Genomic DNA, 15,557 nt, shown 5'->3' with positions numbered 1-15,557 from the left:
CCCTGCCACAGGAGGACCCCTCCGACCTCCCACCTCGAGCCCATCCCATCGCGCCTTCCCACACCCAACGCGCACTCCCGTGCACCAAGACCCGCTCCCTTTCACATACACCGACCTACTCACCCAACGATATCCACCATTCCGCTATGCGATCCACGCTCGTCGGGGCATTGCTCCAACATCCTCGCACGTCCTTTCATCTACTCTCTGCACATCTCGACCACACACGCTCCACACTATACCACTCACACCAAAACCGGTGCCGGTCCACGACACACACACACAAACACACACAACCACACAACACAAACCCTCCTCCCACGCACCCACCCACAGTAAATCGTACCCTTCCATCCCACGTTCACAAAGCGCATTCAACCCACCAGCTCACCCATCACCTCAACTACTCCACTCCCCTTTTCACCGCAAAAACACAGCTTGCAACTGCACCCACAACCACACGCCACGGCCATCCATGACTACCATCCTCGAAAGAAATGGGTACTATGCATTCATGCATCCCAGCCCGTAGGCCACCCCGACACACTTGGATGCGCACTCTTTGCTTACTCACGATGACTCAACTCTTCATCGCCAAAACATCTTAACATACCATAATGTCCGCACCACTCTGCCGGTAATGCTGGAAGATAGGCAATATCAAACAGTTTCTTCTAGCCTCCCTCATTCATACAACACTTCCTCTAGTCCCATCAGTTCATGGTCCCTCGTGTGTGCACAAACGCCCAGCCCAGCATTCTGGACTGCGCTTGCTCAACTGTCACTGTCAGGCCCAGATCGTGCTTTGCAACCCGCCTGCTACTACTATCCGCCTTATCACGGCACACTCTACTCGAACGCCCACTGATTCTCCCTCCTCACTTCCTCTTCCTCCTCCGGAGTGAAGTCGTTCTTGATGTTGAACGTTTTCCTGATCTCCTCCGGCGTCTTCCCCTTTATCATGTCCGCCACCGTCTGGCACGTCAAGTCCAGCAGGTTCTTGATGTTCAAGTAGTTCGCTGCCTGTTCCCATCATTCACCACCCCGACGTCAGCACAACTCCTCACCCCAAGTCACCCCCTCCTCTCTCGCCCCACAAACGTTGCACGCGCCATCATCGCGCTTCCGCCCCCGCTGGGATGCACCCCATCCCCCGCCCTGCACGCAACAAACAGGGTCGCATGCACATCACTTACCAGGATCAGGTCGAACAGCGTAGCTTGGTCCACCTTCACAAAGTCCGCGTCCCACGCCTTGATGTCGTCCTCCGAAGCGGCGGGCTTGTCATCCGTCGCCCCCTTCTGATTATCCACGTGGTACTTGCAGTATTCGATCACCTTCGCCAGGATCTTGCTCGACACGTTGGGCAGCGGGATCACGGCGTCCTTGCCCGTGTCCTCGATCATGTTCTTCACCGCCTGTGACTCGAACGCCACCGCCTCGTCCACCTCGAACATCTCGTCATCCGAGCTCCTCAATTTCACGCGCTGCTCCGCCATGGCCACCAACAACGGTCACCGGATCCCTGCACACACCCACCCAACATATCAACCGCGTTCAGAATTCCTTGTCCGCCTACCACCTCCGGTTCCGCCACCACCGTGCTTCCCCATGCCAATGTGACCAAACATACTCGTGACCCCACCACCAAATCGTCGGAACCACCGACACTTGCGATCGCCCTCTCCGACGTCGACAACCACCAAGCCTCGACCGGGACGCACTCACGCCGCACAATGTAGGCGTGGGCTCCACATCGACACCGCCGTGGGCGAGAGACCAACCCTGGACCGACCACAACGGCCAACCCCTCTGCGGCGTACTCCGCTCGCCCACCCTTTGCTCCATGCAAATCGACGCCATGCTGCGCAACAGGGCTCCGCGGCTCGGAACCCCCTGCCCGACCCACCAGCGCCCACATACCCTAAACGCCGCTGCAATCCTAAAATGCTGCCGACCACGGAGTCTCCCAGCGTCACGCCCTGACAAAGCTGCGCTGCTACAACTTTGCCACCAAACTCAACGACAACCTATGCGCCCACTCGTGCTCTCCCCCCCCCCCAACACTCATCGTAGCTCAAACGGGATTGCGCACCACCCCTGGCCGCTTCCCACGACATGCCCGGTGCTCAGCGTTCCTTCAAGAACACTCTTAACTCGGGCGCTCACTCGTACCTCATCCAACCCACCGTTGTGCCCACGCTAAACGCTAACGCAACCAGACCCTTTCCACCCCACGCTTGCGTCAAATTCTGACGACACCAACCCACCCAATCTGCTGCGTGTTCTGCGACACCCACGCCCAACCGCAACACACAAACACCCGATCGATGCCGCGCCCAGATTCACATCGCTTCTCGTCAATCCTTCGGACCACGGACCGCAATCCGCTGCCCTTCGACGGCCCCCCAAAGCGCACACAAATCGCACCCCAAGTATCAATTCTCCAAACGGGTTCCCAAATTGAACCCGCGAAGATCACCCGCGACCCTAACAATCCACCTCCGCGGCCCAACCTAAAGCCCTGGGCGCTCGATCCTCCTCGTCCTCTACTTCCATTCCCGCAGCATCAATAACCACATACACGAACGAACAAACAAACTGCACCAGACGGACCATTACCAACACCAAATTCGTCGCGGAGAAATCACCAGGCAACGGGACCCGCCACACAACCTGCACTGATACATACACTCACCTGCGGGCGTGATTGAGGATACCGCACAGCAGAACGGCCCTGGATGCGATGCAGCGACGTCAATCAGCTTCGCAATTCCCTTCTCCGGCTAACGAAGCGGGAGAGCCAAACTGCCAAAAAGCGCACAGTGACGATGATGAAACGAGAGCTAAAATGAAGAGAAGCAGCAAAATCGGAAGGATGGGAATCGCAAATTCCAGAACGAAGGGAGTGCGCGAGGATCGAAGCGCCGGTCAGAAGAGAGGAGTCGCGACCTTGTGGATTGGGAACGGCGGCGAGAACATTCGGGGAGCTTCTAGGGAACGAGGGTGCAGCTGTGGGACGAACGAACGGACCAGATGAATAAACAAATAAAACAATTGTTGGATGAATCTCCCGGTTTGGAGTCCCGATCTTCAAGCACATGTACCATTGCGATTTATAACGTATTCAATAGCAACTTCTAAATTTTCATATCTTGCATTTTCTCACAGCATTTTAGCATGGCTTTGGTATCTCTCACCACAAATCTTATGTTTGTAAAATAATGGATTGGTATGTTTTGGTCTTCCAGTGTTGTTGTTTTTTTTTTTTTTTTTTTTTTTTTTCGTTTTTTGTTGTTGTTGTTGTGAGAATGATTATTTAATTTTCTACCATTTTATATTATTACATATTTAAGGATATTTATAGTATTTCTTCTTGTAGATCTTGTAATTTTGACATTCTAATTGTTCAATTGTATAATATTCTAAATATTTGCTAATTGTATTTTATATATACCCTTAAAGTCTACTTTGGTTTCTTTACATAAGTTTAGTTGTGATTTCTTTTTTTATTTTATGCTTAGCATATTATTTAGATCAAATGAATTAATAATAAAAACTTTGTTTTGATCAAGGACTATATCTTAGCTATATACAACATAAATTGGAACTAATTCTCTTACATTATCCATATTATGATTGAATCCATGTTTTGCCAATAATATTTTATTATATGCAAAAAAGAATATACTATATCATTTTTGATTGATTAGAAGATTTTCTATGTATTAAATCTAGTATAGTCTTGAGCTTTTGATTTGATATATTTCTATCACCTTCACATTTATTCTATAACCAATGTTATCTTAGAATAGGTTATCATTCCTTTTTTTTTCATGATATTTTTTTAGAAAGAAGTTATTTTTTTTATAGAAATCATTTTATTTTATACCTAATAAATCAATTATATTAAATTAATTCTATTTAATGTAGTCGATATTCCATGTTACATAGATAAATTTAGAAAGTAGATAAATAAGAAATAGATATAAAATAGAAATAAATTAATATGATTATTACAAATTATAAAAAATATAAATTTTTTTGAATAAATAATATAGACTAAAATTAGACTTGATAAGATCAAGAATTATCTAAATCTTACTTCCATACATATTAGCTACCAAAAAGGTCTTATAAAAGTTTTAAATAATAAATAACTACATATGCAAGTATATTTACTTAAATTAGTAGAATTAAATTGAAATAAGTAGATGTAGGTTAAATTGTTGATATCTTATTAGTAAGCTTTATACGTAGGCCACATAATCAATTTAATACACTTTAGATATTAAGAAGTTTTCATGTTAATTAAAATGAAGCAACTTTAGGATCCTTTTTAATTAAGTTCTTTAATTATTCTAAAGTTTCCTTGAATTTGTTGGAATATTTTGAAAACCTTTTAAAATCTTCTATAATATTTTTTTTGAAAATCTTCTAAATCTTTTAAAAATCAAATAGAATATTTTAAAAATATTTCTAAAATCTTCTTATTGGATGTGTATAATATTATTTCTCCTTGTAACTCTAAGTTTTACAAGGAGCATTGATTTCATATCTATAAGAATTCAAAGATTTGTTGAATAGTAGTTGTAACTTATGTTGCTTATTGATTTCTATTTAAAAGATAGACTAATCTATTTAGATAGTAATAATGGCTACCTTTCTTTTCTTTTAGAAGACCTATTCTTTAGACTTGGTTAACTTTAAGGCCTTCAAAACATCCATGAAATGTTACTTTAGTCCCATTAGAGTCTATTACACCAACTTGCAATAAAATAACTAAAGCTTGGATATAATTTTGGAAGTTTTTTTGATTGAGTTGAATGTAGCATGGATGTTTCTTTCCTTCAAAAAGTCCAGCTTTATCTTGAGAATGATTTTTCGAAGATTGCAAGATTTAGAACAATTCATCTAGTGGTTATTATAAGAAAAGATCCAAGTCTAGGTCTAGTTCTACTTGAGATTCATAATCTAAAGTCTCTCTTAACACTCTCTAATTCAATATATTAGCTCATAAATTAAATAGACTAAATTTTAGTGACATTGTTGTTAGTGATATTTTTTTTATTTTTTTATTTTTTAATAATATAACATCTTAATAGAAACTTTATAGAGAAGTTAGCATAAAATAGGTTTATGTTTTTAAGGATAATATTAATGAAACTCCTATACCTTCTGTGACATATTAATTAGATTTTCTAGTGGTTGTTATGTGTGCTTATTAATATTATAGCCACTCCAATGAATGAAGTATTTTAACTTTTTTTTTTTTTTTATTTTCTAAAAATTAAAGATATTTTCTATTTCATATTCCACATGATTATCTATTTCAATATAAAGTGGTGATAGTTGCATTCTTTATGGAATAATTGATTTTGTATAAGCTTCTAAAAAAAACATAAAAGGCTAGATGCACCTTCATGGATATGGGTAGTTCTAACTGATAAGCCATTGAATTGATTTGCTCTTGAATACAAAATGGTCTAAATCTTTGATAGTCCAATTTATCACAAATCCGATTAATTTTGATATTTCATCAAAGAAACCATATTTTATCTTGAACTTAAAAAGCAAGAGTTTTTTTTTTTTTTTTTTTTTTTTTTGAAATCATCTAAAGTTGCTTTGTAAGAATCTTGAGCTACTTATAAATAAAGCTTCAAAGTTGTTTGAATCTATGATAATTTTTTTGCAAGATTTTTAGCTGCTAGATTTTCATCTGTTGATATATCTAATAAATCAAGCTTTAGATGGTAACCATAATTAACATAAAATAATGTTTGTTGTTGAAAAAAAGTATAAAAAAAATATTATTATAAGTAAACTGTATTAAAGTTAGATACAAGGTTTAATCATCTTGATAATAAGAGACTGTACATTACAAATATTGCGCAAAATTAGATTAATTTTTCTATAAAACTATAAATCAATTGCCTTCCAAATAAGCCTAAGTCTTGTAAGGTAAGACTCCCATCATATGTACCAAAATATAAGCTAAAATAAACCTATACTAATTGAAAGTTTATTTTAAATAATAATAAGTAAATAAATTATATTAATTTTAGAAATTATAGTTATTAATCAAATCTAAAGAAATTCACTCTTAATCTTCTTTAAATACTTAAATTATTAATCAAAAACCTCTATTATTAATTTATACTTATAATAGTAATTTATTCAACATACATACTCAATTTCTTTTTAAAATTCTTGATTTAATTTTTTGATTTATTATATTATATTATATTATTTATTATTTATTTCATATTAATTTTTATCCATTAAAAATCATCTAAATATAATTTATCATCCATGAATGATTTTTTTATCTATTTTTAAAATTCATCTATACTTAAAATTTATCTTTGATTAAATTTTCATCTAACATCTATTTACGTAAAATCCTAATTTAATTGGCTTCTAGCTTAACTTCATTTCAATCTAATCTAAGTTCATCTATCTACTAATTTATTTCTTCAAAAGTACTTTCACTCTAAGGCTATCACCTTAAGAATTTATATAGAGACTTAGCACATTAAAGGCATAGGAGGCGTTGTTCCTTCAGTGTTGATCTTCTTCAATCATAGTTTATTATTTTTTTGAACTAACTTTTGAATAAAGACATCTTCTTTCAGTTATTTTTCTTTTTCCACTAAAATTTTAATTGCACCTTATACTTATTCCTGATCTTGTTGATATGCAAGTAGTGACCAATACACACAATTGATGTAGGCAGTCTATCACAATAAGAATGTGACCAAACATGAATACTCCTAGCCTTCTTATGTTGGAATCACAACTTATATTTCTACTTCAATGCCCAAAATCAAAGACTTCAAGAGTACCAAAATAGAAACAATTATAGTGCAAGTTGTGTATGCAGACTATAGCCATTAATAATATTTGTTATGGAATCTAGTGAGAAGATGCACCTTCTTAGGATGATTACAAAGAAATTACAAATTGAAGTATGGATAAGCTCAAATTAGATGTAGGCATTGTCATAACCCAATGCAAATCTAACTCATTCCTTGAATTCTTTTAAAATCAAACTTGCATCTCAATTGAATTGATTCTTTTTATATATATATAAGTCTTAAGATATATCCATAATGATTGTAAATGCTACTATAAGATCTACACAATGTGGTGTAAATATAATACATCTACATCGCAACTATATAAATAGAGAGAGAAAGTATAAGCTTGTTGCTGTCAATAATTCAATCTATATGTCACAAAAGCTCATTGTATTCTACTATCTAAATAAAATTGAAAAAGAATTATCCTACCAACCAATGCTCTCCTTGCTATAGGAATGAGGCTAAGTAACCACCTTTGAGCTCTGAATTATACTCTAAAATTTAAATATTTATTATTTTCCTATTTTATGATAATTAAACATGTTAGATTAAGATTTATATAAGTGGAATTTAGTTTTATAGAATTTTTAGGATTACAACCCTTGATGGTATAAATTATAGCTTAATTTCTTGAATTAGGTTAATTAGGACTAAAGTAATAAGAGTTAGAAAATTAGAATAACAACTTAGTTAGTTTAATAATTTAGAAGTTGTTAGTCATTACTATAAGGGTTGACTAAAAGCCTATGAGTGCATCTATAATCATTCACATGATTTAGGAGTTGGAATTATAATTCTTTAAAAGATTTAGAGAAGTTAGCAATGATAATTTTGGATCTTCCTCCCAATTCGACAAATTCAAGTGGCATGGTGGTTCTTCTACTTAATGGGAGTCTTTTTAATGCAATGGTGGCATTGGATTTACCTTGTGGAAAGAAGAAAACAAGATCAGCAACCTCTCCTTCAAAATATAAGAGAAGCAATGAAATTCTCATTTTGAAGAATTTCACAAAAATTGCCAAGATCCTTGTAAGTAAAAGCTTCCATGAAAATTATAATTGAGCATGGATTGAGGCATGTGAGTAGTCGATCTTAGCTTAAAAAGGTGCTTTGAACACAATAGTGAAGTTAGATATACAAAAAAAATGCTTTCTTTACTACTTACAAGAGCCATCAGCCTTGGTAACGAGATTGGCTCTTGGATGAATGAAGGCCGTAGATCTAGATTAGAGATCTTAAAAATCAAGGGTGAAGATGTAGCCACCCTTCTACGAGCCTCTATTCAATTATATAAGAGAGGCTTGGTTTTCCAAGCCCTCTCTCTCTCTCTTCTTTTGGATGAAGGGGGGAGCCATGCCAAAATTTGGCCAAAATCCTAATCTTAATTTTATTTAGGTTTTAATTCTCATTGTGAACCTTGTGATTGTGTATTTATGAATTTTGCATTGTGAAGGATGGTCATTAAGTTTTGAAATATATTTCATTGAGGTAGATATCTCCTCGGCCTTTCAAATATCCCAAGCGTTTTAAGGGCCTTGGATTTTCTTCAATCAGTCACTCAATTTCTTTTGTTTCAATGTGAGATTTTGAATAGTTGTAGCTTTTGTTTTTAGCTTTCTGAAAAGATAAGATTCGCTTGATTTGAAGTGAGAAAGAATTTTTGATGAATTTTTGAGTTTGAAGGAGTCGATTGCCTTTGCAGTTTGAATCAATCGAGTTTGGAAAGGCATTTCGTAGTGCTTGATAATTTTCTTTATTTGAAATTTTGGAATCATCAAGCTTTATAAGCTAAGCTTTGAAAGGCATAATTTTTGTTGAATTTGAAGACAATATGAATTTTTAGTGAATTTCTAAGTGAAGAGGGTTGGTCACTACGGCAATTTGGATCACTCAACTTCAAAGGAGGAATTCTCACGACTGGATCATTAGATTGCAACGAAGATTATTGGATCAAAAGTGCCTTCAAGTTAGCCTTGCAACAAGCTAAGAATCATTCAAATTGAAGCCGATTATAAATTTTGGCAAATTTTGGAGTAGAAGAGGGTCGCTTCCTTCAATCCTTACGTGTTGTCAAGGTACCTTTACTTTCACCTCTCTTATTTTATTTTTATCATCATCTTCACAGTGACTTGTAATCTCCACATTTCACTTTTTGGCTAATAAATTTTAAGTGTAACTTTTAACCTTTAATATTCTCACTTTAACTTTTAACTTTAACTTTTAAACTAAACTTTTAATTTTAACTTTTCACTTAATTTTTAAACTTAATTTTTAACTTAACTTTTTTTTAACTTAACCTTTTAATTTTAAATTTTAACTTAACCTTTTAATCTTAATTTTTAACTTTAATATTTTAGAATTAACTTTTAACTTAACTTTTAATTCAAACTTAAGTTTTTATTCTTATGGTCAATTAATAGCAATAACTTAGTTAATTATTTTTATTATATTTTCATAGTAAATTTCATTTAACATGTTAATTTAATGTTGGTAACCATTTCTTGGAAGGCCTAAAATTAATTGAATTTTTAATATAAAGATTTAAATTAATCTAACAATTACACAATTGAGAGCTCTCTAATTCCACCTCTTGGACTTGTTGTGTGGCATAGGTTTCATCAAGTGGTGAAATTTGGCCTCACATTTTGGTACGTTTGCCGAAAAATGGAAATTGCATTATTGTTTGTTTTTGTCTTATTTATTTGATCTTGATTGATTTTTATGTGCAAAGTTTTCTTAAGTCGATGGTCGTTGGGTTTGACTTATTGTGAGTGATATACATTAGTCTATGTGGTTGTTTTAGTTATCCTTGTTCTAGTTGTTCTTGTTCTAGTTCCATTGGATGTCTTGTGTTGCATTTTTGGTATTGTCAAGGTGCATTGAAGTGGAATAAATGGTAGTCCTTGATCTTTGTCAAGGTACGTTTCAAATAATTCTTCTTATTTAATTCACTTATAGATGTTTGATTTTTTTTATTAAAAAAATAATAAATAAAAACTTATCTAGTTAATTTTTTATTTTATTATGCCTATGAAAGTGAGAAAATCAACAAAAGTACAAGTTATTCCATTATCAAGTAGGCTAGTATAAAGCCCTTGGTGAGCTTCTTTTATTCTTTGGGCATTATCAAGTAGGCAATGGAAAAGACTTAGTTGATTACGTATGGAACAAAGTTTAGCCTTCTTTCTCTTTTAAATTGGTTTATCGCTTAAGATCAAACAAGGCCTTAATCTTCACCATCTTCTATTTTACCTCAATTCATCTAAATGCAACCTTGATGAACCGATAGGCCTCAGATGCCAAAGACAAATCTTGCTACTTTGGCAATTGGATCAATAGGAAGGCTCATTAGATCAAAGGCAAGTTTACAACAAGAAAATCAAGACTTAATGGAATTAGAATAAAGATTGGGAGTAGATTTATCAAGAATGGCAAGTAGAGAAGTGCAGCCTCATATATCTACTCAACTACCTATCCCAACTTTTATACAACAAGTTGGACCATCACATATATCTATAATTCCACTAGTGAATGTGGTAATTAACTCAAGGCAAGCTTCAGCTTCTCTACCAACGATGTCAACTACTATACCATCTCGACCTTCTCAACTAAGGATGCTATCACGAGGACTACCTATAGTAGTACCTTGAGGATTTTTTGAGAGGACAATGCCTCCCAATTTACCACAATTCATGGGCTCTAGAGATGAGGATCCTGCAATCCATGTAGACAGATTTTTGAAATTAATGACTTCTTATATGGTATCTAATGATGGCTATTATTTGATTTGGTTCCCTACTATATTAGTAGAAGGTGCATATGCGTGATATAGGTCCCACAATATACAAACATTCAAGATACAGGATGAGTTGTTAGTAGCATTTTTAGGTCAATTCCAGCCTGGAACAGGACAACAATAAGCAGTTGCTGTTTTAAGAAGTATGTGCTAGCATCCCACAGAGAAAATTTTGGCATATATAAGGAATTTTAAAGAAGTCTGTAGTAGATTTGTAGGTGATTTGCTCCATGATACTACTATTAGAGATTACTTTCTTAAAGGACTATATCGGTCTTGAGTATCTCGAGAAATTTGGACGCATAGGCTACAAACATTGAATCATGCAATCCGAGTTGCTCTATTCATTGAAGAGACTGAACAAGAAAATAAAAGGGCTAGGGGTCAAAGAAAAGATCCAATTCCTAGCTACCTCCCAATAAGATATGACCCTCATCCAATCTATGTACAAAATTCCATTAAAGATTCAAGATATGGTCAATATGCGTATCCACAAGTACCACAACTTAATTATGTGCAATCTTTGGCTTCAAGAAAACCTCCTCTTTTAGCACCTACTGCTTATAATCATATACAAAAAATAAAAAAGTGATGCATTATAACACTTCAATAGAATAAATTAAAATTAAAAAGAAACTTTACAGTATTTATAATTTAGAAATATTACAAAAAATTAGGAAAAAAGAAGAATAAGTAATGGTTCTTAAATCCATACCACTCCAACTGCAATATCTTGACTCTGATTGTAAGAAAGAAAAAGAGAATAACTCAATGTAGTTAATAAATTTTTGTAAAAAGACTAGATATATCTATTAGATGATTTAATGAGATTTCTTTTTCTTGTACACTTACATCTATGGTATTATCTTAGGGAGACTGTAATACCACTATAATAACTTTTTAAAAAAAAATTGAGTACAATTTGAATAGAGTTGGAATAGTGTTGCAACTTTCAATTGAATGGCATCAATGCCAAGATAGAATTCAAGGACCTTCATGAAAATAGACCATAATTCTTTGAGCTCTAGCCACTAGAGAAAAATATTAAAATAAACTAAAATGAAACATCCTAACAGCCACACATATAGTTACAAATCAAATCAAAAAATGACATTCTTTATTAAGCACTATTGGGATAGTTCATGCTATTATAGAAAAAAAATAAATTCCAAGAAGGATTCTATGGCGGTCAAAATTCAAAAAAATTCATAAAAATAAAAAAAAATCAAAAAAGAAGAAGAAAAAGAGATCCGAGGTGGCTCAAATTTCTATCAATAAAGAAGCCGCTACCATTTTAAGGTGACTTTTTATCCTTTTGATCAACTTTTTAATTTTAATTTTTTTGTCTTCCTTTCTTTTTTCTTTCTTTTTATTCTTTTTTCTTATGTTTTCTTCTTTTATTATATATATATATATATATATATTTCTATTCTTTTGCTTTTTTCTTTTTAATTTATTATATATATATATATATATATATATATATATATATATATAATGAACTATTATTTTCTTAGCTTCCTATTTTAATTATGAATCAATGATACTTCAAACTTTTCTTATTGGACCATCATCTAGTCTTATCTATTTTTTTTAAATAAAATCTATTCTTCTTAGAAATTTATCTTAAAAAACTCTATTTCAGATTATATATTTGCCATTAAAAATATATTTTTTTATTTTTTCTTAAAATTTCTACTACTAACTCATAAAAATTGTGATTTAAAGTATTATAATTAAATTTTTTATATTAAATACTTAAATCAGTTGATTCAATGATTCATAAGTTTTTCATTGATTTGTCTTTCAATGTCAACTAATTCAAAGGAGAAAGCAACTTGGGAGTAATTTTTAATAAATATCGAATAAAAATTAAGAAATCTAAGAAAACACTATACATCTGATATTGTCTTTAGAAGTATACACTCTGTTATAGCTTGAACTTTCTTTGGATCCATCAATAAGCCTTTATTGGATATAATATATCTAAAATTTTTTACTTTTTATGGATAGAATATGCATTTTTTTTAATTTGAAATATAATCCTTTCTCTAATATTTTTGCAAGACTAATCTTACATATTCTTTATGTTCTTCAAGAGCCTTGGATTAGATTAAGATATTATTAAGATAGAAAATAACAAAAATTTCTAAAAATACTCTAAAAACATCATTCATCAAATGCTAGAATATAGTTGGATCATTTTTTAATCCATATGGCATGATATTATATTCAAAATGTCCGTAATTTGTCTAAAATACTATCTATTATTTATTTCTTTTATTAATCTAAACCAAATTGTATACTCTATAGAGATCTATTTTAGTGTGGATCTTGATTTGACCAAGTTGCTTCAAAAGCCCTCATATCAATGATGATAAGTAATAATTTTTAATGTTATTTTATTAAGGCTATAATAATCAATATATATATTTATAAAGATTCATCTTTTTTTCCATAAAAATGATATTAATTTTTTTAAAAAATTTGGAATACCAAATAAAATTTTGTGTAAGATTTTATTAATATAATTATTTAATGCTAAAAACTTGTTCTTTAATAGATTATAGATTTGGCCAAATGGTCTTTGAGTCTCTTCTTAAAGATCAATGGTGCAATCACATGGTCCATGATCTGATAATATATCAACATTTTTCTTTTGAAGACATCTTAAAATTTCTTATGTTGATTTGAAATAGCTTTTATCAAGCTTGCTTCTTCACAAGCTAAGCTTGTGTAAATGAAAAATGATATTTTTTCTTATCCATTATCAAGAGACAAGCCTTTTTAAGAGAATACTAGGTCTTTGATAGTAAATAGGTTGTAAGAAGTACAATGTTGCCTAAATAAACTCAAATATAAAAGAATAGCTCAAAGGTTGAATACAAATTTTTGAATAATTTCTTTCTTGTGCAAAGATGCATCCAATTTTAAACTCTTATTTCAAATCCATTTTTTTTAAAATACCTATAATTCACTAATATTAATCCAATCTGGACAAAGTTTAGTTCATTGAGCTTAATTTAAGCCACAAAATTTAAATTTTCAAAGTTAATAAATAAAAATTTGAGAAAATAAAAGCCAAATCAAAGAAAAAAAGTTAGCCACTTGTTAGAGCCATTGTCGTCAAAATTCCTATCTATAAATTAGCTTAGATCTCTCTCATCACAACTATTTTTTTTTACATGCTAGGACTTATTGAAAAGCTAAAAATAAGAACTAGTTTTATTCAAAATATTAAAATAAAATTAAAAAAAATCTATTAAATAGCATGGAAAATCTCAAATCAATCTTAAATCTTATTGTTAAAAAATTCCAACAATCTTTCTTCTAAAAATTTGCTTGGATTTTCTTTATTAGAGCTATATTTCTTATGCATTTGGACTTATTGAAAAGTTAAAAATATGATATAGCTTCTTTTCAAATTTTAATATAAAAAAAACATAATAAAAAGCATAAAAAATCCTAAATCAGTCTTAAAACTCTCTATTCAAAAACTCTAGTGATTCCCTTTTTACAAATTTTCTTGAATCTTTGTTGTCATAGCTCCTCTTTCATGCTAAGTCTAATTGAATCTTGCCACCTGAAAACTTCAATAATAGTCTATATAAAAATTTCTATCCAAAAAAATCTACTTGATGTCAAAATCCCTACCCTAATCTTTTTTCAATATCTATCTTGAACTACTATAGAATTGGATATGTATCCTAAAAGATAATATATTCAAAGCTTAAATAATCTATTTAAAGTAATAATTTTATATTCTAAATTTTATTCAAATTTATAAATATTTTAGCATTATATTCCTTGCCCCTAATAAGTAAAATTAATTACTATTAAAATAACTTTGATGTACTTAAATTAATTTCATCATGACACTCATTCCTTTTAAATCTATACATATTCTAGTATGACCTTAAGGATTAAACCACAATACTTCCATCATCAAAATTAGAGTCATTATGAGCCATTATTAGTCTTATCACTTTTGAATCATTGATCAAAATATTGAAACTCAAAAGCTTCTAAATCTTCAATATAATTCATTCTATCTTACTGCTTAAAGATTTAAATTTATTTTCATATAATTTTAATCTTTAATAGTATTCCATCTAACTCTTGAAGAAAATAAATTACATTATTATATACTTCAACCACCACATAGAGTTTATATCAATGCCATACAAACTTACAAAGAATAATATATTAGTGCATCAAATTTCTATCATAAATCAAAATCCAATCACTTTTTGTATTGGCTTAGGCCTTAATTGGTGAATTTTATCAAATCTCTTTTTATTATTTAATCTTGCTGCCTTAAGCCTCTCTATAGCAACTTGATGATCTTCAAGCAATTTCTTCAATTAGTAAATTATAAGCTCCAATAATCTCTTCCAATCAATGCAATCATGTTTGAAAAGTATCTCTAAATACTTTTTCTTCTCCATCTCACTCAAAAAGTTACCTCTTTCAATCTTCAACTTATTTAAAGATTCTTTGATAAACTTATGATCAATTTTTCTTTACTTTATCAATCTTTGCTTCAAGATAGCTTATTTAATGTATTCTTTGGTGTCTTGAGGTAATTGAATTGTAATAGGCTTCACTTTTTTAGCCATGGTCTTATACTTAATATGTATCATAGTCTCTTGCAATACTATATGACTATCAACTATTCCAAGCCTCCTTAAAAATTCCAAAAATTCTTCATATATTTTCCTTGAATGAAGCTCTACAATAATATTAGCTCCACTTCCATCCATATGCAAAGCCAATCCCTTTAAAACCTTCACGTATTCATCTTCAAATCTTTTTTCTTCAATAACATCCAAAAATGTATTCATCACTTAAAATCACATCTAACTTTTTTTAAAAAAATTCATATTTCTTTATCTAAT

General features: G+C 32.5%; 1 protein-coding gene across 3 annotated transcripts; it reads right to left on the bottom strand.

Annotated features, from left to right (window-relative positions):
* Positions 1 to 561: 561 nt before the first annotated feature.
* LOC112273330 (SKP1-like protein 1A) lies at positions 562 to 2,812 on the bottom strand. Of its 3 annotated transcripts, none has more exons than XM_073529471.2 (3): positions 2,623 to 2,812; positions 1,197 to 1,525; positions 562 to 1,023 (listed from the first exon to the last, which is right to left on the bottom strand). In XM_073529471.2, exons 2-3 carry the CDS (start codon positions 1,497 to 1,499, stop codon positions 850 to 852), a joined length of 477 nt encoding a protein of 158 aa, XP_073385572.1. In that variant the 5' UTR covers positions 1,500 to 1,525; positions 2,623 to 2,812; the 3' UTR covers positions 562 to 849. The 3 variants fall into 3 exon arrangements, with proteins under 3 accessions (XP_073385572.1, XP_024357738.1, XP_024357739.1); XM_024501970.3 differs by having other exon boundaries at positions 2,699 to 2,812; XM_024501971.3 differs by lacking the exon at positions 2,623 to 2,812 and adding an exon at positions 2,271 to 2,589.
* Between the last annotated feature and the right edge of the window lie 12,745 nt (positions 2,813 to 15,557).

This window comes from Physcomitrium patens, chromosome 20 (genome assembly GCF_059467195.1).
Source record: "Physcomitrium patens ecotype Gransden chromosome 20, ASM5946719v1, whole genome shotgun sequence".
NCBI classification, from domain to species: domain Eukaryota; kingdom Viridiplantae; phylum Streptophyta; class Bryopsida; order Funariales; family Funariaceae; genus Physcomitrium; species Physcomitrium patens.
Note: the sequence above shows the minus strand (reverse complement) of the source record. Positions and strands in the feature narration are given on the sequence as shown.

What these genes read in the sequence shown, in the direction of transcription:
- LOC112273330 (XM_073529471.2), bottom strand. Translation starts at nt 1,499, where the DNA reads ATGGCGGAGCAGCGCGTGAAATTGAGGAGCTCGGATGACGAGATGTTC. An exon ending in CGCTGTTCGACCTGATCCTG is followed by an intron (nt 1,024 to 1,196) that starts GTAAGTGATGTG and finishes TGATGGGAACAG; the next exon opens with GCAGCGAACTACTTGAACAT.